This window comes from Mobula hypostoma, chromosome 14 (genome assembly GCF_963921235.1).
Source record: "Mobula hypostoma chromosome 14, sMobHyp1.1, whole genome shotgun sequence".
Lineage (NCBI taxonomy): Eukaryota > Metazoa > Chordata > Chondrichthyes > Myliobatiformes > Myliobatidae > Mobula > Mobula hypostoma.
In genome coordinates, this window is record NC_086110.1 from 62,828,805 (window position 1) to 62,856,521 (window position 27,717).

General features: G+C 40.3%; 1 protein-coding gene across 6 annotated transcripts in view; it reads left to right on the forward strand.

Annotated features, from left to right (window-relative positions):
* Nucleotides 1-27,717, forward strand: part of wwox (WW domain containing oxidoreductase) — a 1,184,285-nt gene that overhangs the window by 688,146 nt on the left and 468,422 nt on the right. Inside the window, exon 10 of one of the 6 annotated variants that reach the window (XM_063067213.1) lies at nucleotides 14,206-14,750. The exons of the other annotated variants lie outside the window; for them this stretch is intronic. Coding sequence (XP_062923283.1) covers nucleotides 14,206-14,312 — 107 coding nt within the window. The 3' untranslated portion in view covers nucleotides 14,313-14,750. Of the gene's footprint in view, nucleotides 1-14,205; nucleotides 14,751-27,717 lie in introns of those variants that run through there. 6 annotated transcript variants of the gene reach the window in all.

Consider the following 27,717-nt stretch of genomic DNA (forward strand, 5'->3'; position numbering starts at 1 on the left):
TGAGGAGTCCATACCGTCTGATACCATATAAGAAAAATTAAGGTGCCTAAGACTTTTGCACAATACTGCATTTACTTGTTTCACTATGAATGCCTGCAAGAAAATGAATCTCAGTGTGGTATTTGGTGGCATATACATACTTTGAACCTTGATTTATGAGGTGCAATTGAAGAGGGCAGCCAAATGCTTCTAATATACCTGGATGACTGCTGTTACAGTATAACAATACTCAAGGAATCTGAGACCAGTAGGAACAAATCCCCCTTATGACTGGCAAGTAAAAAAAAAAGTTTTTTAAGTCTTAAGTTTTGCTGCCTTCACTTCCAACTTACCTAGGTTGTGTTGTGTATCACTTATAAGGGTACACTGCAGCAACTCACTGAAGCACTTTTAACTGAACTTCCAAAACACACGGCCTTTTCCGTTTCGATGACTGAGTACAGCAGGAAGAATGGAAAATACCGGCAATCTCTTTTCGTAGTTATGCATCAGTCTGGCTTGGAAATACATTGTAATACTCAAGTTCCCTTCCAGTGCCAATTTGATCACAACATCCATTTTAATTTTTCCATATGTGAAGTTTCTTTCACACATTTACTCCTCATCAAGTGAAGAGTTACACTATTTTGATTAACCTTTATTTATCTCATTTGATCTGATTCTCTGCAAAGTAATATTTAATTTTAATCACATAACACCCTACATGCCCTTAGAACATTACAAAACCAACAACAATGTTCCAAAGATAGTAGTAAGTTAAATGAACAGTTAATGAACAAAAATGGACCACTCTGCCACAAAGCCCTGAAAACTACATCAATATCCATCCTTTGCACATTATTTTCTTTTGTAACTCATAGTAGCTTTTATGTCTTGCGCTGTACTGCTGCCACAAAACAACATACTTTACAACATGTATCAGTGGTCATAAGTTGACTCTGATTCTGATTCCAGTTTGTTTCTGGCAGTGTTTATATTGTGTGTCTCTTTTGGAATCGATTCAGTTCATCCTCGTTGGCTGCATCTTCATGTGCTCAGTGGTAACATCATCTGAGATTTTGCTCACTGTATCTGCCTATCGTTATGTCCCCATCTTTCTAATTAACTCCTTCTTGATCCTACCATTCACTTCCAAACTAGTGGGAATTTACCAGTGGCCAAAGCTCAAAGTAATTTTATTATCAAAGTACATATCTGTCACCTTATGCAACCCTGAGATTAGCTTTCTTGTGGGCCTACACAGTAAATCCAAGAAACATAATAGAATAAATGAAAGACCGCAGCCAACAGGACAGACAAGCAGCCAATGTGCTAAAGACAACAAACTGTAAATGCAAAAGAAAAAAAAGGCGTAATAATAAATACATAACCAATAAATGAGAACATGAGATGAAGAGTCCTTGAAAGTGAGTCCATAGGTTAGGTGAGCAGTTTAGTGATGGGGCGAGTGAAGCTGAATGGTAGTATCCCAATTCCTACTTTGGAATGTGGGAGAAAACCAGAGCACTAGGGAGAAACCCACATGGTCACTGAGGGAGCATACAAACTCTGCATAATGCATGAGGGGAGCTGTGAGGCAGCAACTGTGCCACTGTGCTGGTAATTATACTTAAAATCGGAAATATTCAGATGAGAGAATTATATTTCTAATGTATAAAATTAGATTTTAGAACCAGGACATAGTAATTATGACTTGGTATGCCTTTAGATCTTGCTCACCTCTCAAGAAACAAAGCATAACATTTTAGTTATATTTTATGATGAGAATAATTCATAAATACCTCACACTCTGGTCAGATCATTGGATTTTTGAGATTGCTGTGGTGAAGGCTGTAAAACAGAGCACCCTGCAGAAAAGCAGCCAATTCTGGATAACCTGGCTCTTTAAGTTCAGCATCTCTAGACCAGTTAATAAAGCAGTGCTTAGTAAACTTGATACCATTTTGTAAATTAGCAAAGTTAAGGTTTAGGTTGCAACTTTGGACAGAATATCAGAGCTATCTTCGGTTGTTTGCTAAAGCTGTAGAGAGGAGTATTTATGTTCCAGGGTCAAAAAACCAAATTCCAAAGCTATATGGAAGACATATCATTGAACCTATTGTATTTCTGTGTTCAGCTGTGAATGTCTGCAAGAAAATGAATCTCAGCAAATGGTGATATATACATAGTTTGATAATAAATTTACTTTGAACATTAAAATACCAAGTCTACCTTGACCTATTGTGCTCAATACATTTTATTCTCGCTTTGAGTGTCAAAGCATCAGGAACTCCTATAGCCCCTGATAATTCTTTGATTGCAGTCTCTGAGGCTGACGTGTGAGCAGCCTTCAGGGGGTTGACCCCACAAAAACTTAATGGCCCAGATGGGACACCTGGCCAAATATTAAAAAAACTGTCCGGATTAATTGGCTGGACTGTTTACCGAGATCTTTAACCTCCTGCTTCGACAGTCTGAGATACCCACCTGCTTCAAGCAGACTTCACATATCAGTGCTTAAGAAGAACATTGTAACCTGCCTCAATTGCTATCGTGCATCAAGCACTTACATCCACAGTGATGAAGTATTTTGAGAGGTTGGTGATGAAGCATATCAATTCCTGCCTGAGAAATGACTTGGTCCGCTCCATTTTGCCTACTAGAGCAAAAGCTCCATAGCAGATGCCATCTCACTGGCTCTTCACTCGACCTTGGAATTCCTGGACAGCAAAGGTGCACACATCAGGATGCTCTTTATTGACTACAACTCAACATTCAATACTATCATCCTGCCATAACTAATCAATAAGCTTCAAGACCTTGGCCTCAACACCTCCAATTTGATCCTCAATTCCTCACTTGTACACCCCAGTCAGTTTGGTTTGGCAATGACATCTCCTCAACAATCTCCATCAGCACCTTTGCACCACACTTCTGTGTGCTTAGCCCCCTCTCTACTTGCTTTACACTTATGACTGTGTGGCAAATCAGATGCCATATTCAAGTTTGCAATGACACCACTGTCATAGACCGAATCAAAGGTAGTGACAAACCGGGGTATAGGAGGGAGATTGAAAATCTGGCTAAAACGACAACCTCTTACTCAATGTCAGCAAGCCCAAGGATTTAATTGTTGACCATGAGGCAACAACTAGAGGTCCATGAGCCAGTCCTCATTGGAGAATCAGAGATGGAGAGGGTCAGCAACTATAAATTCCCTGGTGTTATTTCAGACGACCTGCACTGGGCCTAGCAGATAAGGAGCATGCAGTGTCTCTTCTTCCTTACAAGTTTGCAAAGATTCAGCATGACATCTAATTCTTTCACAAACTTCTATAGGTGTGTAGCAGAGGGTATATTGACTGACTGCATCACAGCCTGGTATGGAAACACTAATGCCCTTGATACATATGCCCAGTCCACCATGGGTAAAACCCTCCCCATCATTCAGCACATCTACACGAGGCGTTGTTGCGGGAAAGCAGCATCCAGGTCATGCTCTCTTCTTGCTGCTGCCATTAGCAAGAAGGTACAGGAGACTCAGGACTTTCACCGCTGTGTTCGAGAACAATTATTACCCCTCAGACATCAGGCTTTTGAACCAAAGCGGATAACTTCATTTAAGTTCACTTGCCCCATCATTGAAATGTTCTCACTTACTTTCAAGGACTCTTCATCGCATGTTCTTGATATTTACTGATAATTTATTTATTATTGTTATTTCTTTCTTTTTGTATTTGCACAGTTTGTTGCCTTTTGCACATTGGTTGAACACCCAAGCTGCTGTGGTCTTTCATCGATTCTATTATAGTTATTATTGTATTGTGGGTTTATCGAATAGGCCCACAAGAAAGTGAATTTCAGGGTTGTCTATGGTGACATATATATTCTTTGATAATAAATGGACTTTGAACTTTGACTGCAGTACAGTTGATATAACCTGATAAAAATATTGAAATGCTGAGAGGCACTTCTTGCAAACTGTGAACAATATTGGCAATCACTTTCGTGGTAAGGCAATAGAGTCTAAAATTCTGTAATTATATAGAAGGGGATTAGATGCTAGATTAAGAGAATTATAGTTATTGGACTAAGTGTTATTCCCCATTTCTCAGTATGGTGTGTGTGTTTTTCTCAATTGTTCTTGTGAATGGAGAAATTCTTCCTAAAATCAGCTTACTATTTTCACTGTTGCAAGACAAGCTAAGGATTTTTTAAAATATGTCAGTGTTTTGTTAATAGGTTTTAAAAATACATTCTTTATACTATTTTAGAGAAAACAGTATCTGATTCTGGAAAGGTATTTCCAATGAATGAAATAGCCACATGAGAACTGGGCCTGAAGCCACAGAGTTGCCTGGGGGCGGGGGGCGAGGGGTAGTCGGGGCCGGTGCACTCCATTGGGGGCAGTGTAGCGTGATGTCCAGGCTGGAGTCAGTACTGCCCCCCAGTGTTCTCTCGGTGGGAGACAGGGTCTTTTATGGTCGACTGTGGATTGATTGTGCAAGTATTGTGTGATTGTGATAACACTTGTGCTCGCTATCTTGTGTGTGCTTTGTGCTGTGTGTGACTGTTAGTATTGTGTTTTGCACCTTGACCCCAGAGTAATGCTGTCTCGTTTGGCTGTATTCATGTATGGTTGAATGGCAATGAAACTTGAATTGAATTGAATGTATTGAGGTACAGTGAAAAAACTTTGTTTTGCATGTCATCCATACAGACCATACTATCATATCAGTGCAATGAGATTGTAAAAGGGTAAAAATGGAATGCAGAATATACTAACACAGTGTTTACTTATGTTGCTGAGACAGCAGATCAGTTTGATGGGGCAGATGCCCTACTCCTGATGTGAGGACTGGTCATTGCCTGTGGGGGTTGAATACTTGGGTGTGATGCATCGTACATGTGGGTTATATGTGGTTTGCTGCCAGTGGTCTTGGTTTGCTCTTTATAAATAAAATAGACAGAAATGTACAAAGGGTGGAAATGTTAAGAAAGAGATGTGAGCCACTTTGGTTAAGCAGCCAGTAAATATGATGTTTAAATTCATATTAACAGTATCCTTTCATTTTTATTTTAAGTGTGACGGATTAGGTAGTAATTGAGGCCAGAAGCGTTGAGGAAGATCTTCTGTTGTCTTAGCCTTTCTACTGCCAGGCTTCTACTCTCTCCACAGTAAACATCATTGGTTTATGTTACCAAACTGCTTTATATTTCTAACTTGAAGTTAGTGACTTGGTTGTTTATTCTGCTTTAGAAATTTCCCAATGTTAGGTGAAGATTATATATGGACCAACAAACTGAATCAAGAGATCTGAATCACAAGCACTCTGCAGACATCTTGCACCGCTATCACTTGACTTCCAATACTTCTAATTCCCTGATGATTCTGATACCTCTTAAGAAGCTTAATTTCAGATTATTTGTAATGGTGTATTTGCTTTTATTGAAAACTATGCAAAGTAAATAGATATTTGTTAGCCTTTTTAAATGTATTTAGAATGTAGTAGAGAACCCAGATTCAATTCCTGCCGGTGTCTGTAAGGAGTTTGTACATCCTCACCATGACTGCTTCCATTTCCTCCCACTTTTCAAAGAGGTACAGTTCAGTAAGTTAATTAGTCACATGGGTGTAATCATGCAGCACAGGGCTCATTTGACCTGAAGGACTTTGTTACTGTGCTGTATCTCTAAATTAAAAAAAAACATAGACACAGGCCCTTCCTCCCGTACATGATGCCAAATTAAACCAAATCTCTTCTGCCTGTACAAGATGCGTATCCCTCCATTTGTCTGTGAATATTATATTGCTCAAGATATGAATGGCATTGATAGTTTATATGGATCTCTTCCGATCCAGGCATCTGGTATCAGTGGTAATGGTTACAGGTCAGACAGAGGGCAGTTAGCTGAGGAGTGACTTAATTGAGCTATACCTGGACATATATTATGAGGGGCATAGATAGGGTGGATAGAAACGATTCCCTTGACAGAAATGTCCAAAAACCAGAGCGGATAAATTTAAGGAAAGGAGTGGCAGGTTTAGAGTGGTTCTGAAGAAGACTATTTTCATCTAGAGGGTGCCTGGAATCTGGTTTGCACTGCCCTTTGGGGTGGTAGAGGCAGAGATTCTGATACTGTTTAAACATTAGCTTGAGCAAACACTGGTAAGTATTTCATAAGTATTTCATTCTGCAGACACTGGAAATCCAGGGTAACACACACAAAATGCTGGAGGAACTCAGCAGGTCAGGCAGCATCCATGGAAAGGAATAATGAGTCAAGTTTTGGGCTGAAACCCTTCATTGGACTGTAAGTACGATGGTAGGCATAGATATGGTAGGTCGAAGGGCCCATGTCACTAACAACTGACACAATGAATGAAGAGCCAATGTAAACCTCTCCATACTCCAGCTAACATTACATCTGTTCCCCATTTTAAATGAACCCAGTTCATTAGACAAGTGTAGCATTGTCATCCATCTGTGTTCATTTTAAAAAAAGGTGGGAACAGGCCAAATGAAATAGATGTCTTTGGAATTTTCTGACTGTTTTTAGGAACAGATTGGACTGCGACCCTTAACATTTGTCCATCTATTCTGGCTCAGGTTTCTGGACCTGGCACACTTCCATGACAGTGAGCTGGATAAAAATAAAAGTGGACCTTCTGCTGACTTTTAGCAGCTCTAACACTATCATCAATTTGGCAGCAAAGCTTCTGCAGCCAAACTACCTTCAGGGCAACATTAAGGAATATTTAGATCTAAATTTTATGTCTAATCAATAACATTTCATTTCTCTGGGACTCTCTGAATAAAGTTCACATCAAAATTATGATCTAATTCTTGTAGTTGCTTCATTACCTCTGGTCCCAGTAAGAATGATCCTGCCTGCTCCCTCCCCCTTGTTTTAGATCCTGGCCCTGTACAAAGTAAATCCAGATCAATAAGATGGAGAATTGCATTTATGCAGCAAATTATATCACAAAAAAATATTTTAAGGCATACTAAATAATGTTAGGTTACAGAAACTTTCGTTATTTAGAGATATAGTGCTGTAACAGACTCTTCTGGCACAGTGAGCCCATACTGCCCCAGTTACACCCATGTGACTAATGAGCCTACAAACCCATACAGAACTGTGCAAAAATCTTTTATATAGCTAGGGTGTCTAAGACACTTGTGCAATACTGTATTTATCAACGTGGAGTGCAGAGTGAGTTTTTAAGTCCAGCAGGAGCAAAGGATGTTGGGAATGGCTGGGTGGAGCGCCACAGGAAGGGTGTGGGACAGGTGGCAGAGAAGGAGAGCCAGGCAGGGGTGGCTAGGGTGCAGACACACCCAGCCCTGAGACACCAGGCAAGGTTATTTCATTACAAACAATTGGTTTATTGATCATTACAGAATATCTCTCTGGTGTTTTCTGCTCCTTCCCCCTTCCTTCCCCTTTTCCCAACCATGATTCCCCTCTTCCTGCCCCTTTCCCACTCTCAGTCCTCAATAGAGATCCACATGAGTATCAGGTTCATCATCACCCACACTTGTTATGAAATTTGTTTTTATTTTGCAGCAGCAGTACTGTGCAATACATAAACTTATGACAGTATTGTGCAAGTGTCTTAGACATTCTAGCTCATTCTCTCTCTCTCTCTCTCTCTCTCTCTCTATCTCTCTCTCTCTCTATCTCTCTCTCCCTCTCCCTCTCCCTCCCTCCCCCCTCCATCCCCACCCCTATATATATATATATATATATATATACCATAGACTTTTGCACAGTACTATATATCTTTGGAATGTGGAAGGAAGGCGGAGCACAAAGGAAGGAATCCACAGTCACGAGGAGAATGTACAAACTCCTTGCAGACAGCGGTGGAACTGAAACTGGGTCACTGACACTGAAACTCTAATGGCGTTACACTAACTGCTACATGACTATTATGGAGTGTCAGGGCATCGAATGTGGAATATTACAGCACACTATGGGCCCTTCTGCCCTTGATGTTGTTGTGCTGATCTTTTCCTCTACTCAGAATCAGAATCAGGTTTATTATCACCGGCATGTGTCGTGAAATTTGTTAACTTAGCAGCAACAGTTCAATGCAATACATAATATAGAATAAGAGGAAAATATTAATAATAATAAATTAGTTAATTAAATGTGGGCACGTGGCCAAGTGGTTAAGGCATTGGACTAGCGACCTGAAGGTCGTGAGTTCAAGCTCCAGCTGAGGGAACATGTTGTGACCTTGAGCAAGGCACTTAATCACACATTGCTCTGTGATGACACTGGTGCCATGCTGTATGGGTCCTAATGCCCTTCCCTTGGACAACATTGGTGTCGTGGAGAGGGGAGACTTGCAGCATGGGCAACTGCTGGTCTTCCATACAACCTTGCCCAGGCCTGCGCCCTGGAGAGTGAAGACTTTCCAGGCACAGATTCATGGTCTCGCAAGACTAATGGATGCCTTTAAATAAATTACAATATACATATATTGAACAGATTAAAAATTGTGCAAAAAAAACAGAAATAATATTTATATATTTTAAAAAAAGTGAGGTAGTGTTCAAGGGTTCACTGTTCATTTAGGTATAGGAAGGCAGAGGGCAAGAAACTGTTTTTGAATTGCTGAGTGTGTGCCTCAGTCTTCTTACCTACCTGATAGTAACAGTGAGAAAAGGACTTGTCCTGGGTGCTGGAGGTCCTTAATAATGGATGCTGCCTTTCTGAAACACCACTCCTTGAAGATGTCCTGGGTACTTTGTAGGCTAGTACTCTAAGATCAATCTAATCTTTCCGTCCCACGTAACCCTCCGTTTCATTTTTCAATCATCCATGTATGTGTGCATACTCAGATGCCACTTTCTTAGGGGCCTCCTGTACCTAATAAAGTGGCCACTGAGTGTATGTTTCTGGTCTTCTGCTGCTGTAGCCCATCCACTTCAAGGTTTGATGTGTGTTCAGAATGCGTATTTCAGTGAATGCATATATATAAGCAGTCTGCTGGCCAAGGAACGAATTGGAAGCCGCTGACATCAAGACCTGGAAACTACGAACAATACATGGAGGATTCCATCCAAAGTCCAATGTCGCGCGACTGCACATCTGCTGATATAAAAGAGGATAAGGACTTGGAAGTGTCAAGGCCACAGTCCTAGAAGAAGTGTAAAATATCCATGAGTATGTCAGGAAGATGGCTCCTAAGGAATACCTCAGACAGCAGGCAGGGGACATGAAAATGGAAGTGGGTAAAGCAGAGCCAGAGGACCAGAGGCCGCGGCAGGACAAGCCACTGCACAGATTGTATCATCGCCAGATACCAGAGGTGGCTGACGTGAGAAGGTCCTACATATGGCCTGGAATGGCAGGGCTGAGGGACAACACAGAGGTGTTGCTCATGGCTGCAGAACAGGCACTGAGTACAAGAGCAATAGAAGCAGGGGTCTATCGCACCAGACAAGACCCAAAGTGCAGACTGTGCAAGGAATCCGCTGAAACCATCGAGCACATAGTAGCAGGATACAAGATGCAGTCAAGGACAGCAAGCACTGAACGGTACAACCAAGTTGCAGGAATTATATAGAGGAACATTTGCACTGAGTATAGATTGGACACTCCCAAGTCCTAATGGGAACCACCCGAGAAGGTAGTGGAGAATGAGAGCTAAGATCCTGTGGGACTTCCTAATACAGTCTGATAAGCAGGTAACGGCCAACCAACCAGACATAGTAATACTGGACAAGGAACAGAAGAAATCAATAGTAATAGATGTGGCAATCACAAATGACAGTAATATCAGGAAGAAAGAATATGAGAAGCTGGAGAAATACCACGGCTTGAAAGAGCAGATAGAAAGGATGTGGAAGGTTAAAGCCAAAGTAATTCCCGTGGTGTTAGGAGCACTTGGAGCTGTGATACCTGGACTGGCATCAATACCGGGAACAAAATCTGAGATTCTCGGTCCAGAAGAGCACACTATTAGGAGTAGCAATGATACTGTGCCAAACACTCAAGCTCCCAGGCTCTGGTATGGGACCTGAGATTGAGGGAAAAATACACATACACATCACCCATAAGGGGTGAGAAAAAATATGTATGTAGAATACAGGAGCAAATGCAGATATCAGTTTGCACACAAAGAGCCCACAAATACATAACACATTAATTGGAAACTGTTGCCAGAGGTGCCTTTGAAAGCCTGTGTCTTTTGATTACTATACCACTATATTTTAGCGATAGAAACATGGTTGGTGAGACAGTAATTGAGTTTGTGTGGTGAATCTAATGTTAACCTGAATACTTTAACTATCTGAGAATCCCATAGTGAATGATTTTTTGAGTGGAAATATATAGAAAGGTGCATTTTCAGATTTTCCTTCCATAAAAATCATTCTTATGAAGGGTGATTGTGATATATGGCCTTAATGGTACATATGTGGTTTTCCTTTGGGTTACTCCTTATTGAACTGCCTGGTTTCACTGTGACACTACTTCATCTCAATGCTTTCTGAAACCCATTCTAGGTTTGACAGAGAAAAACAACAACTATTGTGCTGAGTATATTCCAAAGTCCAAGTGAACAGAGCAGACACCTCATACAGCCGCCACTGAATTTCTGAAATCCTAGTCAGAAAATGCCTTTAACGCAGCTGCATGAATATTCCACATACCTCTTGTTACATTTTACTGAAAATGTTATGACAGCGGAAGCTCAGAATGCGCTACCACAGATCATATCTCTGTCGCATTTTGCTCATTTTTGATGCATAAGTCAAATGATGTCATGCTTTTTATATTCAATGGCATTTGGTTTGCATTTCATCCATTTCTTAATGTAGTTTTCTAATATTAGTCACGTTCTTGGGGGCACTATAGATTTCATAGTCTGAGGCAAGTTGTATGACTGAGATGGTGGAGGCTCAACATGAAAAGTCATTCTGATTTGATTGTGGTAGACTTGTGTTCAATGTCTGTAAATGCCTATGCAGATAATATGAGGAAATCCTCATGTGACACTCTGAATTATTCTGCAGGGATGGTACATATTCATTAAGAGTATGATTCTGAGCAATGATGTAACGAGTCACAGCCTTTCACCTAGAATCCTACTTTTCTGCTGAAATAGAAGTCCACGGTGTGACATTTCACTGCAGACTAGGATGTTTAAAGTACCTTGAATTAATCATTACTATTGTGGAAATGAAGTTCATATGATCATTTCTAAATTAGGTGCCTTCTGCAGAACTTATTGGTTGGGGTCAACCATGATGTTGCATCATGCCAGACTCGTAAGCAAGGCAGTATGTTATGGAGGGCAAACTATTGCCCATGTAGCAGGCTGCCCCTCCATGCAGGTGATGAATTCAAATGAACTTTCTCGTAGAAGTGGATACATTTTGGCATCAGTAGCATCGCAGGAATTGCCAGTCAGTGATGAACTCAACGTAGGACTGCCTTAGGGACTTCATCTCATGATTTTCCCTTGGGTCTTACTCCCGAAGCCTTCCCCTTGTGTTGGTATTGCTGCAGGGCAGCCGAGGTTTCAGATCAGAATTTTCCATTAGATGAACTGTCAACCGCAGCTGACAAGCCCCATCTACCCAAAGTGACTGGTTTTAAGATTCCTGTAACCCACGTTTACCTCTTCTCCTGTCAGTAGAAACAGTTCCACCAGGCTTCATAGCTAAGCCACATGTGAAGGCCAGGAGCTGGACTTAGTTGTCAAAAGCTATTTGAGACGCATGCCATTGGGAGCATCCCTACTAGCACCTCCCCCTGACTGTGACAATATTAAGAATTTATTGGAGTTTGCAAATCTTAAAACCACATATGGTGATACGTAGTACTAAAGACAACCAAGTAAAGATGATCGGTTAAATCTGTAAATAAACATAACTCAGTGCCCACTCTGCTGTAGTTGAGTGAGGCTGATTAATTTTCATGTAACTACCATCCACTTACAGTACATTTTTGTGGAGAAAGTACACTTCTACAGATGTAATTCCTATTTCTTCTGCTCTTTAAACAGGCTATTGTCTGTGTAAATGGATTGTGTTTGCTCTAATCAGACTGTTTTTCAAGAGTCATTCACCTTACAGTAGCTCTGACTTGATGGGCTGTTGACAATGAGTTCTTTGAAATTTTAATACCTCAATACTCCCAAGAGTATGAAATGATATCTTTTCTATTTTGATATAAGAATCCAGAAGATATTATTTTTTTTAAAAACCATAAGGCATTGGAGTAGAATTAGGCCATTCGGCCCATTGAGTATGCTCCTCCATTCCATCTTGCCTGACAGCAGTGGTTAGGAAGTTGTTGGAAACGATTGTTAGGGATGAGATTGCGAAGTACCTGGAGGTACATGACAAGATATGCAAAAGCCAGCATGGTTTCCTGAAAGGAAAATCCTGCCTGCCTGACTAACCTACTGCAATTTTTTGAGGAAATTACAAGCAGGTCAGACAAAGAAGATGCAGTAGATGTAGTGTACTTGGATTTTCAGAAGGCCTTTGACAAGGTGCCTCACATGAGGCTGCTGAGCAAGATAAGAGCCCATGGAATTACAGGGGAGTTACTAGCATGGATGAAGCATTGGTTGATTGGCAGAAAACAGGGAGTGGGAATAAAGGGATCCTATTCTGGCTAGCTGCCAGTTACCAGTGGAGTTCCACAGGGGTCGGTGTTGGGAATGCTGCTTTTTATGGTGCATGTCAATGATGTGGTCTATGGGATTAATAGATCTGTGACTAAATTTGCCGATGATACAAAGATAGATGGAGGAGCAGGTAGTGTTGAAGAAACAGAGACCTTGCAGAGAGACTTAGATAGTTTAGGGGAATGGGCAAAGAAGTCGCAATTGAAATACAATGTTGGAAAGTGTATGGTCATGCACTTTGATGGAAGAAATAAACCAGCAGACTATTATTTAGATGGGGAGAGAATTCAAAATGTAGAGATGCAAAGGAACTTGGGAGTCCTTGTGCAGGATACCCTAAAGGTTAGCCTCCAGGTTGAGTTAGTGGTGAAGAAGGCGAATGCAATGTTGGCATTCATATCTAGAGATATAGAATATAAGAGCAGAGATGTGATGTTGATGCTCTATAAGGCACTCATGAGACCACATTTGGAGTATTGTGTGCAGTTTTGGGCTCCTTATGTTAGAAAGGATATACAGATATTGGAGAGGGTTCAGAGAAGATTCACAAGAATGATTCCAGGAATGAAAGGGTTACCTTATGAGGACCATCCAGCTGCTCTTGGGCTGTATTCCCTGGAGTTCAGGAAAATAAGGGGGGATCTCATCAAAACATTCCGAATGTTAAAAGGCCTGAATAGATTAGATATGGCAAAGTTATTTCCCATGGTAGGGGAGTCTAGGACAAGAGAGCACGACTTCAGGATTGAAAGATGTCCATTTAGAACAGAGATGTGGAGAAATTACTTTTGTCAGAGGATGACAAATCTGTGGAATTTGTTGCCACGAGTGGCTGTGGAGGCCAAGTCATTGGGTGCATTTAAGGAAAAGATAGATAGGTTCTTGATTAGCCAGGGCATCAAAGGGTATGGGGAAAAGGCAGGAGAGTGGGGGTGACTGGAAGAACTGGATCAGCCCATGGTTGAATGGCGGAGCAGACTCGATGGGCCGAATGGCCTACTTCTGCTCCTATGTCTTATGGTCATGTTATTATTTATTATTCCACTCAATCCCATTCTCCTGCCTTCACCCTTACTAATCAAGGATTTATCAACCGCTGCTTTAAATATGCCCAGTGACTTGGCCTTCACAGCTTTCTGTGGCAACAAATTCCACAGATTCACCACACTCTGGCTGAAGAAATTCATCCTCATCTCGGTCTTGTATTTATAACAGAATAAAGTGCTGTCCAAAAGTAAACTAGGAACAGGCAGCAAAGCAGTCTGTCGGTTTATTTTGACAAGCAAAGAAAAATGCAAGATTTCTCTCCTTGTTCCTCCACTCTGATCTGATTCTAAGATGGTTGGTGAACTGTGAGGAGAAAGCCACTTTTAAATAAACATGTTTGTCGTAAATGAATTGGTTTGGGCGCAAACCTGGTTTCATGTCCTGTGAATAGTGATACTGAGTGGTTTTATAATTGATTCTGTGGGTTTACACCTGACTGGCGTTAAAGTTAAAATATTCTATGATACGCTATTTCTTAATAAGGCAGTCTGAATTAACGTGGCCCTTGTTATTTCTTGCAGAACCCTTTGAGTCTGAATACCTGGTGATCTTTAACATCATCATCATCATGTATGCATGGACATGGCAGAACAAATGCACTAAAATGGGGGAGCAAATGAGACAGTGAGCAATGCTGTTCATTGGAGACCATGTTCCTTGAAGCACATAGAAACTAGGTGATATACTGAAGGGGAAGGAAAGCGTCAGTACCCACCATTGAGCACCTTTACATAGAGCGCTGCCATAAGAAAGCAGCATCCATCTTCAAGGGCCTTTACCATCCAGGCCATGCTCTGTTTGCGCTACTACCATCAGGCAGGTGGTACAGAATCCTGAGATCCCTCAGCAGCAGGTTCAGGAACAGCTATTACCCTATATCCATCAGGCTCCTGATCCATTCTGTACAACTTCACTCACCTCGACTCTGAACTGACTCCACAGCCTACAGACTCATTATTTATATTTTGTTTGCCCAACTTGTCTTTTTTTGCATAATGGTTGTTTGTCAGTCTTTGTTTATGTGTCATTTTTCATAAATCCCATTGTATTTTATTTTTTATAAATGCCTGCAGGAAAATGAATCTCAAGATAGTGCATTGTAATATATGCGTACTTTCATAATAAATTTACTTTGGCTTTGACTTTGACAATGTTTGAAGAACATCAGCAGCGATCAATGGAACAAGAAACACCTAACATATTGTTGAGAGGTGATACAGCTTTCACAATGCAGCTTTCAGACAGTACCAGAAAATGCTCCTGCACAATATCTAGTTGTCCAGAAAGAATTTCATATTGTTGCTGCATACTTCTTCAGACAGGAGAAGAGAATTTATCACTTCTGTGCGCAGCACTGTCTTTTTATGTTTCCAAGGGATTTTCATATTCATAATCTTTTTTCTGAAGAGAAATTCCTTGTCCAAAAGAGCATTGAGATTTTTAAAAAATGACAAGAAACAATGACAAAGTAGTAAAAGTTCCTTTGTAGTACAGAGGGAATTAAGACAAAATTGAAAATGATATGGAGATATTTCTGTGAATGGCAAAGGAATAAAAAGTATAATTTCAGATTCCCCACAACCAAATGACGATCTGAATGAGGGTTAGAGTGTGTCAGCCACTGAAAGTTCAATGTGAAAGGCAGTTCAAGTGGCATAAGAAATGATAAATTCACTGCTGTGCAGCTGTTAAATGTAACAGTCTAGCCATTTACTGTAGGTTCACGGGTGAATTTATGATGACATATGGAGATGTCAGCTGGCTTGATCTGAGGAGAAAGGACTGTAAAAAAATTGTTTAAAAGAACTAACCCCCACCACTAAAGTACCCATTGTATCAATTAAGAAGTTTTAGTTTTCCACTGTTTGCATTTTAGTTTAAAATCTGTTTTTTACAATTAGAACTTATTTTTAATTGGATTTTTTTGTAAAATTAACCAGTGTAATTCTGTTAATAATGAGAAAATGCCGTCAGGTCTTTAAATTTACCAGTCTTTCTTCTCTGGCCATGAACATTTAAAAAAATTCTTTCATGGAATGTGGTCATTATTGACAAAGCCAGCATTTACTGCATGTCCCTAATTGCCTTTGTACTGAATGGCATATTCAGCCCCATAGGAACAAAGTTAAAAGTCAGTCACTTTACTATGGGCCAGCCTGGGTAAGGCTAAAGTGCATTAGTGAATCGGATGGGATTTTATGACTAGTGGTAGTTTTTATGATCACCATTAATGATACTAACTTTTGATTCCTGATTTATTTAATTAACTCTATTTAAATTCCCCAGCTGCTGTGGTGGGTTTTAATGCTTATCTCCGGAACATTATTCCAGGACTCTGGATTACCAGTCCAATAAGATAAGCATTATAAAGTCACTAACTTACAAATGCAGAATAAAAGCAAGGGAGTTATAACCAGTTTAAGAATTTTCAGATTAAAAATCTCAAGTCATGAGGCAGGGAAAAGCCAATCCCCAACAATAATTTTTCAGAGTAAGTTTCAAGACTCAGATGGTTTTGCTTTCGATTTTTGCACTTTTCTTGATATCTGCATGGTCCACGCGAGCAAAAGAGGGGTGTTTTACCACTTATATTCTTGTAAACCTTGTTCATTAAAATAGGTCTGTTGTTTAGAAAACCTGTACTCAGTACAGTCCTAATGAAAGGTTCTGGCCTGAAACGTTAACTGTTTATTCATTTCCAATGATGTTGTCTGACCTGCTGTGTTCCTCCATCATTTTGTATGCTTTACTCTGGATTGCCAGCATCTTGAGAATCTCTTGTGTGCTTAACTATGCCTCTCACCAAGCTGTTTCAGCATGGTTAGGAAGCTGGCAACCACACAATTAATTGGAAAATTATCCAGTTATGTTCTATCCATGAGAAATAAACAAATTCATTCCGGTTGTTTACTGCCCAACAAATCTGTTAGCAATTATCTGCAGAGTAAGAAAAGCTGCCATTGACAGTTTTATTAAATAGCACTTGTTTTACCGATAACCTATATTGGTTTTATATTGTCACATGTATTGAGGTACAGTGAAGAACTTATCATCCACACTCAGGAGAAAATCTGCAGATGCTGGAAATCCAAAGCAACACACACAAAATGCTGGAGGAACTCAGAAGGCCAAGCAGCATCAATGGAAAAGAGTAAACAGTTGACGGTTCGGGCCCAACCCTTCATCGGGACTGGAAAGGAAGGGGAGAAGTCAGGGGAAGAAGGTGGGGGTTAGGGGAGGAAAGTGGCCTCGGCCCGAATCATCGACTGTTTACTGTTTTCCATAGATGCTACCCGGCCTGCTGAGCTCCACCAGAATTTTGTGTGTGTGTAACCATCCATACTGATCATTTCATCATATCAAATAGTAGAGGGTGAAAGCAATCTCAGAATACAGTGTTAACAGTTACAGAGATTGTGCAGTGTACGCAGATAATAAGGTGCAAGGCCATGGTGTAGATTGTGAGGTCTATCATACTAGGAGACTGCTCAATACTCTTATAATGGATTTTATTGCTTACTTTCTCTTTTATTACGATTACTTAAGACCAGGCCTTGTTCCATGTTGGTTCATTTACGAACAGAAGTGCTGAATTTCAGATGTGGTGTGGCAGAGACTGGCCTTAACATCACACTGGCATTTGGCCGAAGGTGGTGCCAGGAAAACTGAAGAGTATGGAATTCAAGAAATTCACTGTCTGAGTTCATGCATCACAGAAAGCAAGGCAGACGGTTGTGGCTAAGGTTAATCATCTCAGCTCCTGGTCAGTGTTCATCGGGGCATTTGCCCTGGGCCCAACCATCTTCAACTGCTTCAGCAAAGATAATCCTTCTACCACAAAACCAGTAATAGGGATTTTCGCGAATAATTTTCAATCCTATTTGCAACTCCATAGAAGCTGTCCTCATTTCTACGCAGCATAACTTGGTCAAGTTTTTGGGTGGCACAATAGCATAGTGGTTAGCACAATGCTTTACAGTACCGGCGACCCAGGTTCAATTCCTGCCGCTGTCTGTAAGGAGTTTGTACGTTCTCCCTGTGACCGCGTGGGTTTCTTCTGGGTGCTCTGGTTTCCTCCCACAGTCCAAAGACATACCTGTTGGTAGGTTAATTGGTCATTGTAAATTGTCCCATGATTAGACCAGGATTAAATGGGGAGATTGCTAGGCAGTGTGCCTGGAAGGGCCAGGTGGAACTAAACTGTGCTGTTTCTCAATAAATAAATAAATAAGAGTTTTAAGAATAGGTTTGTAAGAAGCCAGTAGCAATCATGTTATGTAAGTGCTGGGCGATAACTGTTTACAGCACAATAGTCTAACTATTGCTTCTTGATTTTCAATAGCATTAATATTGCTACTTTGCATCTCAGGGATCGTTGTTTACTACATTGTTTTTTTTATCTGTTTGTTTCCTGGCTCACGCAAATAGAACAAGCATTTCCAACCACTTTCTCCAGCTTGTGTTCTCTCTCAACTTTGCAATAGTTATGTTTTATTGCTGTGAAAAATGGTCAAATTACTGGAACAGTACTGTGCAAAAGTCTTAGGCACATCTATAAGTAGGCTGTCTAAGACTTTTGCACAGTACTGTCGTAATTTTATGTTTTGCAGTGTATTGCTGCTACAAAAAAAATCATGACATACTGTAAATGAGTGATGATAAACCTTACTCTGATATGGGTCACTATTGTGGACTGATAGTGGGAAGGGGGCAGGGAGAGGGGAATCATGGTTGGGAAAAGGGAGAGGGGAGAGAGCGGGAAGCACCAGAGAGGCATTCTGTTATGATCAATAAACCAATTATTTGTAATCCAATGACCTTGTGTGGTGTCTCAGGGCAGGGTATGTCTGCACCCAAGCCACCTCCCACACCTGGCATTGTTTCTCTGGAACCTGTCCCACCCCGCTCCCATGGCGCTCCACCCTTGCCTTTCCCAACATCCTTTGCTCCGGCCAGATCTACAAAAACATTCTCTATTCCTTGTTGCCAAATACAGTACTGTGCAAAACCCTGGCTATATATACGTGTCTCAGACTTTTGCACAGTACTGTATTTTACCAGAGTATAAACCAAAGCATTGCCTTGGAATTGGACTGAAATTTGAGAGGAGAGAAATAATATGCTTGTTGTGATGAGTAACGCACATACGGGGTTGCGGTATACAAATCGCTATTTTGTGTGAGTCAAAATGGTAACAGATTTATGTTATACCATATTATTTATTTATTTAACCGTGCAGTGGGGAGTAAGCCCTTTGTGCCACACTGCCCCAGCAACCTTTGACAAACCGGATTAACCTAACTTAATCACAGGACAATTTACAATGACCAGTTAACCCTACCTGGTACGTCTTTGGACTGTGCAAGGAAAATGCAGGACTGCGAGAAAACTCACACATTCCACAGGGAGGGCATACAGAAAGGGGCCAGAATTGAACTCTGAATTCCAGAATGCCCCAAACTGTAATAGCTTTGCGCTCACCATTATGCTATTATTAGTGAAGAAACAAAATATAGTAAGTTACGTGCTGTAAAGGCAGCTGGTCAGATCATTGGATATATGTTAAAATGAACTTAAAGGTAAAATGTCAGTTATAAGAAAACTGACTACTGCAACTTACAAACATGTTGAAAATTTGCAATTTTCTCATTTCAGCTCAGAATTTCCAAAAAAAAAATTTTTTTCTGCAGCAAATTGATCAAAATACTTGAACAGATCTAAAAAAAATCTAAGCGATGACTGAATTGAAATGTTTAAACTCATTCAGAGTTAAGAAAGAGCAAATAAAGACAGGCGTTTCCAAGAGCTGCACAGTTGGTGCCAGAGCTTGCGTTATCAAGGTGACTTAGATGTGACTTTGAGCAACATTTTCAAAAGTGTAGGAGTTGTGTATTTCCTCTCATTATTTGTGATTCTATAAGACCGTAAGATATTGGAACAGAATTTGGCCGTTTAGCCAATTGAGTCTGCACCACATTCCATCATGGCTGGTTTATTTTCTCTCTCAACCCCATTTTCCTAACTTCACCTGTAACGTCTGACGCCTTATTAATCAAGAACCTATCAAATTCCACTTTAAATATACCGAATGACTTAGCCTCCACAGTTGTCTTTGGCAGTGAATTGCACAGATTCACCACCCCCTGGCTAAGGAAACTCCTCCCCATCTCTGTTTTGTACTCATTGCAGAATAAAGTGCTGTCCAGAAATAGACCAGGAACGGGCAGCATACAAGGCTGTTGGTTTATTTTGACTAGCAAAGAAAACTGAAAAGATATCTCTCCTTGTTCTGATGCTCTGATCTGATCCAACACGGATAGTGATCTCTGAGGAGAGAACCACTTTTAAATAAATATCTTTGTCATGAATGAATTGGTTTGGGTGCAAATCTGATTTCACACACTGTGAATAGTGATACTGAGTGGGTTTATAATTGATTCTTTGGGTTTGTGCCTGGCTGGCATTAAGTTAGAACAACCAGCCAGGCATTTCTTAAGAAGAAGGCAGACTGAGTAAAATTTGTTCTTGCTATTTACTGCAGATCCCCACTTTGAACCATTTTGCCCCAACTTTACTGAGCCTATGCCCACTTAGAACGTATTTGCTGTAAGTCCGTAAGATATAGGAGCAGAATTAGGCCATTCATTCCATCAAATCTACTCCACTATTCCCTTTATTATCCCTTTGGCTGATTTATTCTGGCTCTCAACCCCAATCTTCTGCCTTCTCCCCATAACCTTAGAACCCCCCCCTTTACTAATCAAGAACTTTTCAACCTCTAAATATACCCAATGACTTGGCCTCCACAGTTGTCTGTGGAAATGAATTCCATGGATTCACCACTTCTAGGTAATGAAATTCCTCCTCATCTCTGTTCTGTAGTGAGGCTGTGCCCTCTGACCCTAGACTCTCCCACCATTGGAAACATCTCTTCCATGTCCACTCTGTCCAGGCTTTCCAATATTTGATATGTTTCAATGAGATTCTGCCCTCCCCTCCCCCATTCTTCTAAACTCCAGTGAGTATGTTTCACTGTATGTTTTGATGTACATGTTATAAATAAATAAATCTGAATCTACAGGCCCAGAGCGATCAAACGCTTTTCATACGTTAACACTTTCATTCCTGGGATCATTCTAGTAAACCTCCTCTGGACCCTCTCCAGTGGCAGATTCCGTAGTAATTCACTCACATTTTTAAGCAGAGAAAATTAAACCGTCCTGCTTGCTGAACCATGGCTTAACTCCCACGCTCCTTTATGCCTTACTATTTGTAAGGTATTTACTGAAGGCTAGAAAGTGTGGTCCAATGGTGTTGCACAAACCTGAGGAATATTTGTATTGTCCACACAAGGGAATGCAGTCACAGTCTTGCCAGTGTAAAACCGAACAGTGCTGGCATATGAATAAAGCCTCAGGTACACAAAATAATTCTCGCAAGATTATGACTGTTAATATTAAAGACTGTGAAGAGGAAGTTACTTCACTTACACAGTGCAACAGAGATCACAGTATTCAGTGCCACAGACCCATATACGGCAGCTTTAGGCAAAGCATTCATACATCACAGATAAGCTTATTGTAAATATAGAATCTAATAATGTCTTATGCAATAAGCAATGTCTCAATTTTTTAATCCTCTTAGCAATGTCTTCCCTCCCTCGATCTACAGCTGCCCAATATAGAAGCACACACTCTCTGACTGATTGTGCTTCCAAGATACTTGTCTGTCAGTCACTAACTCATACATGGCAACTAAATATTTTTAGCAGTGAACCACAAAATCTGCCTCCGTATCGGGTTTCATTTTAAAATGCTCAGACAAAACTTTGTTTTTCATAAGCCAGCAGATGGTATCTGTCGCAAACCTAAAAGAACAGTTGATGGTCTATTTACTCAGAGCACTTTGGGGAAAAACAGCTTCCAAATGATCCTTGACAACTAAAATGAAAAATCGAAACCTTGATAATCTGTCTCAGTGTACAGTGCCAGCTACTTTCAACTACACAAAGCAAATGGAGACGCAGTACTGTGCAGTTATGCAGATTTATCCTGTTCCCTTGAACCTGTTGAGGAATGTGATCAACCTTCTGCAATCAAACTTTACAAACTAAAGTTTCCTCACAAAGGTAGATTATAGAGTGGCCTCTCCTCTCCACCACCACAAGGTGATGATCCTCGGGGAAATCTAGAGAGCTGGAGTTCCTGAGGTCCTAAGAACAATACCACCTGGAGCTTAGCTCCTGGTATGTTACCCCATGGCAGTAAGATCAAGAGGGAGGTTCCAGAGAAAGAGTGACCCACCCTAGCCCTCGGTGGTGGAGCTGGCAAAAGATGATGACACATCACATTGGCAGTGAAGGTGCAGGAAGGCTGCAACAGTGAAGGTTCCCTGGGTGTCTTGCATTCCATGCCAGTGTACACTGACCCCAATCTGTCAAGGACCGTGTGAGGGCTGTCCATGTATAAACCTCCCCAAGTTAAACAAAGTCATGCACGGGCACTCTCTATTCAGGGAATAACATCATAGTCGACTCAAGTGATCGAACTACTACTGCTATGTTATGGTGTGCATGCTGTATGCCTCTGACTGGTATTTACTTTGATTTAAGATGACATGGCCTGGGATTTGGAAACAAGATCCCCAGTCACCTTCGTTTGCTTACATGAAGAGGCTAAATAGTGTGCATAAACCAGCAACTGTGAAGCATTCATTGCTGTAAGGCGTGGGACTTGTTGAAACGAGCCTACACTTGTTTATTTTCACTTGTAGAACTCTGAGAGTTCAGCTTTGTACCCTGCTGGGCTTATCTATGATTCTTTCCAATCGGTGAGGGAGCAGCATTGCAGAGTTTCAGAGGGCTAAAAGAAGAATGTACTCTAAGAAGACAGCTCATTTGATAGGTTTCATAAGGATTCAAACAGCTTATTTTACTCCCATTGTAAACTCTTTTCATGGTGGCTCTGGATTTCTTATAATTAATTCTCCCCACAGGATTTCAACAATTTCTGGTTTAATAGTATAAATAGATGCATGCTTATCAGTAAGTGACAGAGTGCAGAGTGAAATCCTTTCTGTTGAATGGTTTGAGCTTATGTTTAGTTTTAGTGTGTTACCTTAGAGTTACTCATAGGGGTAACAGGAAGAATTGCATCATATAAGAACAAGAGTGATTTACTTATGAACGATTTTTTTCAGGAATAGGGAATATTGTTTATTCTTGGTCATTGGTAAGGAACCAAAGTTATAATAAAATTAAACTGGGGGATGAAATTGTTTACAACATTGTCTATGGAAAATGGGTCTACGCCAGGGAATACCGCAACGTGTAGAACATAAATTTAAAGTTGCAACTTGTTGGAAGTGATTCATAGCAAATTGTTTGTTGCTTGTGCATTGATTATAATTCATGTTAGTGATTACATAGGAGGTAATACTTGAAAATGTTTATGACATTTTGAAACTTAGTTAATGAAATTCAGCTTTTGTAATTAAATTATGGGTTCTTTTGACAATATAATGCCCATGCTATGTTTAACAGAGCTCATCATACACATTTAATTACATTTGGAGGTAGATCTGCTTGGATCTGATTCATATGTTTGACAAACTGCCATGTAATGTAGAGACGGTGTGTATAAAAAGTATTCACCCCCTTGGAAATTTTCATGTTTTACTGTTTTACAACTTTGAATCACAATGGATTTAATTTGGCTTTTTTTTGACACTGATCAATAGTAAAAGATTCTTTCATGTCAAAGTGAAAATGGATCTCTACAAAGTGATGTAAATTAATTACAAATATAGAACACAAAATAATTGATTGCATAATTATTCACCCCTTTCAAATCAGTATTTAGTAGATGCACCTTTGGCAGCAATTACAGCCTTGAGTCTGTGTGGATAGGTCTCTATCAGCTTTGCACATCTGGGCAGTGCAATTTTTCCCCATTCTTCTTTACAAAACTGCTCAAGTCTGACATCAGTGGTTGGGAAGTTGTTGGAATCGATTGTTAGGGATGAGATTACGAAGTATCTGGAGGCACATGACAGGATAGGCCAAAGGAAAGAAAATCCTGCCTGACAAACCTACTGCAATTTTTTGAGGAAATTACAAACAGGGTAGACAAAGGAGATGTAGTAGATGTTGGTGTACTTGGGTTTTCAGAAGGCCTTTGACAAAGTGCCTCACATGATAAGATAAGAGCCCATGGAATTATAGGGGAGTTACTAGCATGGGTGGAGCATTGGCTAATCAGCAGAAAACAGAGTGTGGGAATAAAGGGATCCTATTCTGGCTGCCTGCTGGTTACCAGTGGAGTTCCACAGGGGTCGGTGTTGGGACCGTTGCTTTTTACGATATATGTCAATGATTTAGACTATGGGATTAATAGATTTGTGGCTAAGTTTGCCGATGTTACAAAAATAGGTGGAGGAGTAGGTAGTGTTGAGGAAACAACCTGCAGAGAGACTTAGATAGCTTAGGGGAATAGGCAAAGAAGTGGCAAATGAAATACAATGTTGGAAAGTGTATTGACATGCACTTTGGTGGAAGAAGTAAACAGGCAGACTATTATTTGGGTGGGGAGAGAATTCAAAATGCAAAGATGCAAAGTGACTTGGGAGTCCTTGTGCAGGATACCCTAAAGGTTAACCTCCAGGCTGAGTCGGTGGTGAAGAAGGCAAATGCAATGTTGACATTCGTTGGGGTATTCAGTGACTTAGAAATTTTCTTGTATCCATCTCCTGATGTGCTTTTCAATAAACTTTTCGTGAAGTTGCTTGGAGTGTTCTTTTCCCTTCATGGTGCAGTTTTTGCCAGGATACTGACTCACCAGCAGTTGGACCTTCCAGATTCAGGTGTATTTTCATTACAATCAATTGAAACACCTTGACTGCATACGGTGATCTCCATTTAACTAATTATGTGACTTCTAAAACCAATTGGCTGCACCGATGATGATTTGGTGGGTCATTTTAAAGGTAGGTGAATACCTAGGCAATCAATTATTTTGTGTTTTATATTTGTAATTAATTTATCTCACTTTGTAGAGATCTGTTTTCACTTTGACACAGAAGAGTCTTTTTCTGATGATCAATTCAAAAAAGCTGAGTTAAATCCACTGTGATTCAATATTGTAAAATAATAAAACATGACAACTTCCAAGGGGTTGAATACTTTTTATAGGCATGATACTTTATTGAACCTATCCAGAAGATATTAGTCTGGATGCAGTCCATAGTGATGTACTGCTTCCTTTTGTCCTTTCAAAAGAGAACCTAAAATAAATTCTTCTGCTCCTTCTTCCTCACCTTGTCACTAGGTGGGAATGGATAAAGGAAATGGCTGAATTTATTTATCCTAAAAGCAAGCAATGATCCACTCTTTAAAACATTTAATAGTTCCTGAAGTCCACTTTATCCATTTTCTCCGTCTTCACTATTTTTGCTTTTTATATCACTTTCATTCTTTAAGTTTCTGTACTTTTAATATCCTTATTTTCTGAAGAGTTTGTAATTGTGTTTCATACTAACTACAGCATACCTGTAATCTTAGTCCTATGTCTTTGCTGATTTTTTTTTCCTCTTCCTGTTCCCCCTTATATCTGCCTTTGATCAGACCTGCCAAGTGTCACTCAGTGGGAGTGACAGTGATTCATTTGGATTTAAAAATCTGACCTAATTTAATGTGTGTCACTCTTTAAAATGGACACAGCTCCATATGTTTGAAGGGGTTTGCAATCTGTCTCTGTTGCTGATCATATATCTCACTCCTGACCTTTCTCCAACGTTGACAGCTGCCTGTCCTTTTCCCTCCACGTGTAATATCCTCTTCTATCTCCTATCAGATCCTGGGCCATTGCAATGCCACAGAAGCAGTTGCTGCGGTTTCTACCATTGCTAAACTGCGACTTGTGTGTAAAGTTTTGAACGTACACTATCGTAAGTTCTTAACACACTTAAGTTGCAAGCTGCAGTTCAGCACAAGTTCTTGAAACCTGTTTTAGCTACCAGGAATGAGCACTCAGTGTGATCTAGCTGAACATTTTGTTTCTTTTAAAGCAAGAGAAAGAAAGGAATAAATTGACTGAACCAACATAGCACCAATTTATATTGGTTCTGACACAAGGTTTAAAATTTAATTCTGGCATAGCTACCCTGATAGCATAAAAACTCACGTGACCTTAGACAAATTGTCTGGGTCTGCTAAATAAAGCTCTATTGCAATATTGAATTTCTGCCACTAGAGACTCTCATTGAGTGATGGAAATTGCAGCTTTTTGTTTGATGACAGAAAACTGGTTACCCCAACACGACAGCTTATTACTAATTTTTCACTGGTCCAACGGATTTACTGATTGAATTTTCTCTCACTATTCCCAGAACTCCAATCTTTGCATTTCCTTCTAATATATTTTCTTTTTATTCACCTGTCCCACTTTTGAGAACTTGGGATGATATGGCCTGATGTCAAGTTTTCTCTCCTGCTCCCTGACAGCAAACCTCGCCAAATCCCAAATGGCCACCTTATCGTCCACTATGACATTCTGGCTTTATATAGTTAGTCTCACTCTAAGAAGGGCAGGAATAGCTATCAGTGTAATGACAAACCCTGGGCTGATTTGTGTTGATAGTATTTCTCTGCAAAGGACTCAGAGTCATTTCAGGCAATTGGCCAAAGGATAACATGTTCAACTCTCATCGTTTATGAATTACTGTCCCAGATCCCGAGGTTGAAAAGATTATTTCCATACCTGCTGGTTTCTTCCTCCACTTACCAATACTTGGAGAGGTTGTTTTCTGATACAACATGGTTATTTGGTTGTGAAAACACAAATGTCATTCATCTCACTGTATGATAAAAGGTCAGAACTCTCATGGGTTTCCATTTGCTGCTAATGTCATTAACACCAAAGCTGCTAAATTAAAAGGCGAAATATCTGCAGCAGTCCTGAACAATAAATTTAAGCACGTTCACTCCATCTTCCACACCAGTTGGGATCTTCCATTTTAATTCCACTTTCCATTCCATGTCTGTCCTTGTCTCTTCTGCCAAACTGATTAGAAGAACAGCATCTCATATTCTACCTTGGCAGTCTCCGACCTGATAGCATGAACATCAATTTCTCTAACTTCCAGTAACTACTCCCCTTTGTCCTTATTTTTAAACCTCATACCTTTAATTACTCTTTCCCCCTCCACCCTCTCAATCCATCCATCACCCACACACTGCTCCCTCTGTTTCAACTCCTTCCATTTATTTCATCATATACCGTCTTCCTAATAGATTGTTAATTCCAATTATCACTTGTCACTTCAATTGCTATTCTTCCCCTTCCCTAATCTGCCTATCACCTTCCTCACCTAGATTTATCTGTCGCTTGCCAACTCTTGCTCCATCCTTTCCCCCCACCTTTATATACTGGATATCTTCCCTCTTTCTTTCCAGTTCCTAGCAGCGTTGACTGTCCATTTCCCTCCATAGATGATAATCTGACTCACTGAGTTCCTTCACCTCCTACGTGTGTTGCTACATGTTCTGCAGCAATCTTGGTATCTGAACTTAAGTTGCTGGTAACATTTAATAGGTGTCCAGATAAGCTCTTGAATCACTTTAAGTGCAGAGGGCTCTAGACCAGGTGTTGGGCAGGAGGATTAATACGGGAGTGTCCCCACTGGTTGGATCAAGGATCAGCTTTATTTGCCTTATATTTTGCTGTGCTGTGTTGGTCAGGGCACAATATGCAATAAAAATCAACAATTATAAAGAGTATAGAATTATGTAAATTTAAAGTTAGAGGTTAAAGTATAGATATGGAATAGAATGTGCATCAATACATGAATATGGGCATGTATTTACAATATAAGTAGCAATATAAAAAGTAGTTTATCGTGTTTAAAGCAGTGAAGGGAATAATAGAGGGGGTTGAGGGGATAACTATAATGGTTGATCAGATTAACTGCCTGGGGGAAGAGACTTTTAAGATGGTGCGAAGGTTGTGTTGAAATAGCTGTAAGGCGCTCTCCAGAAA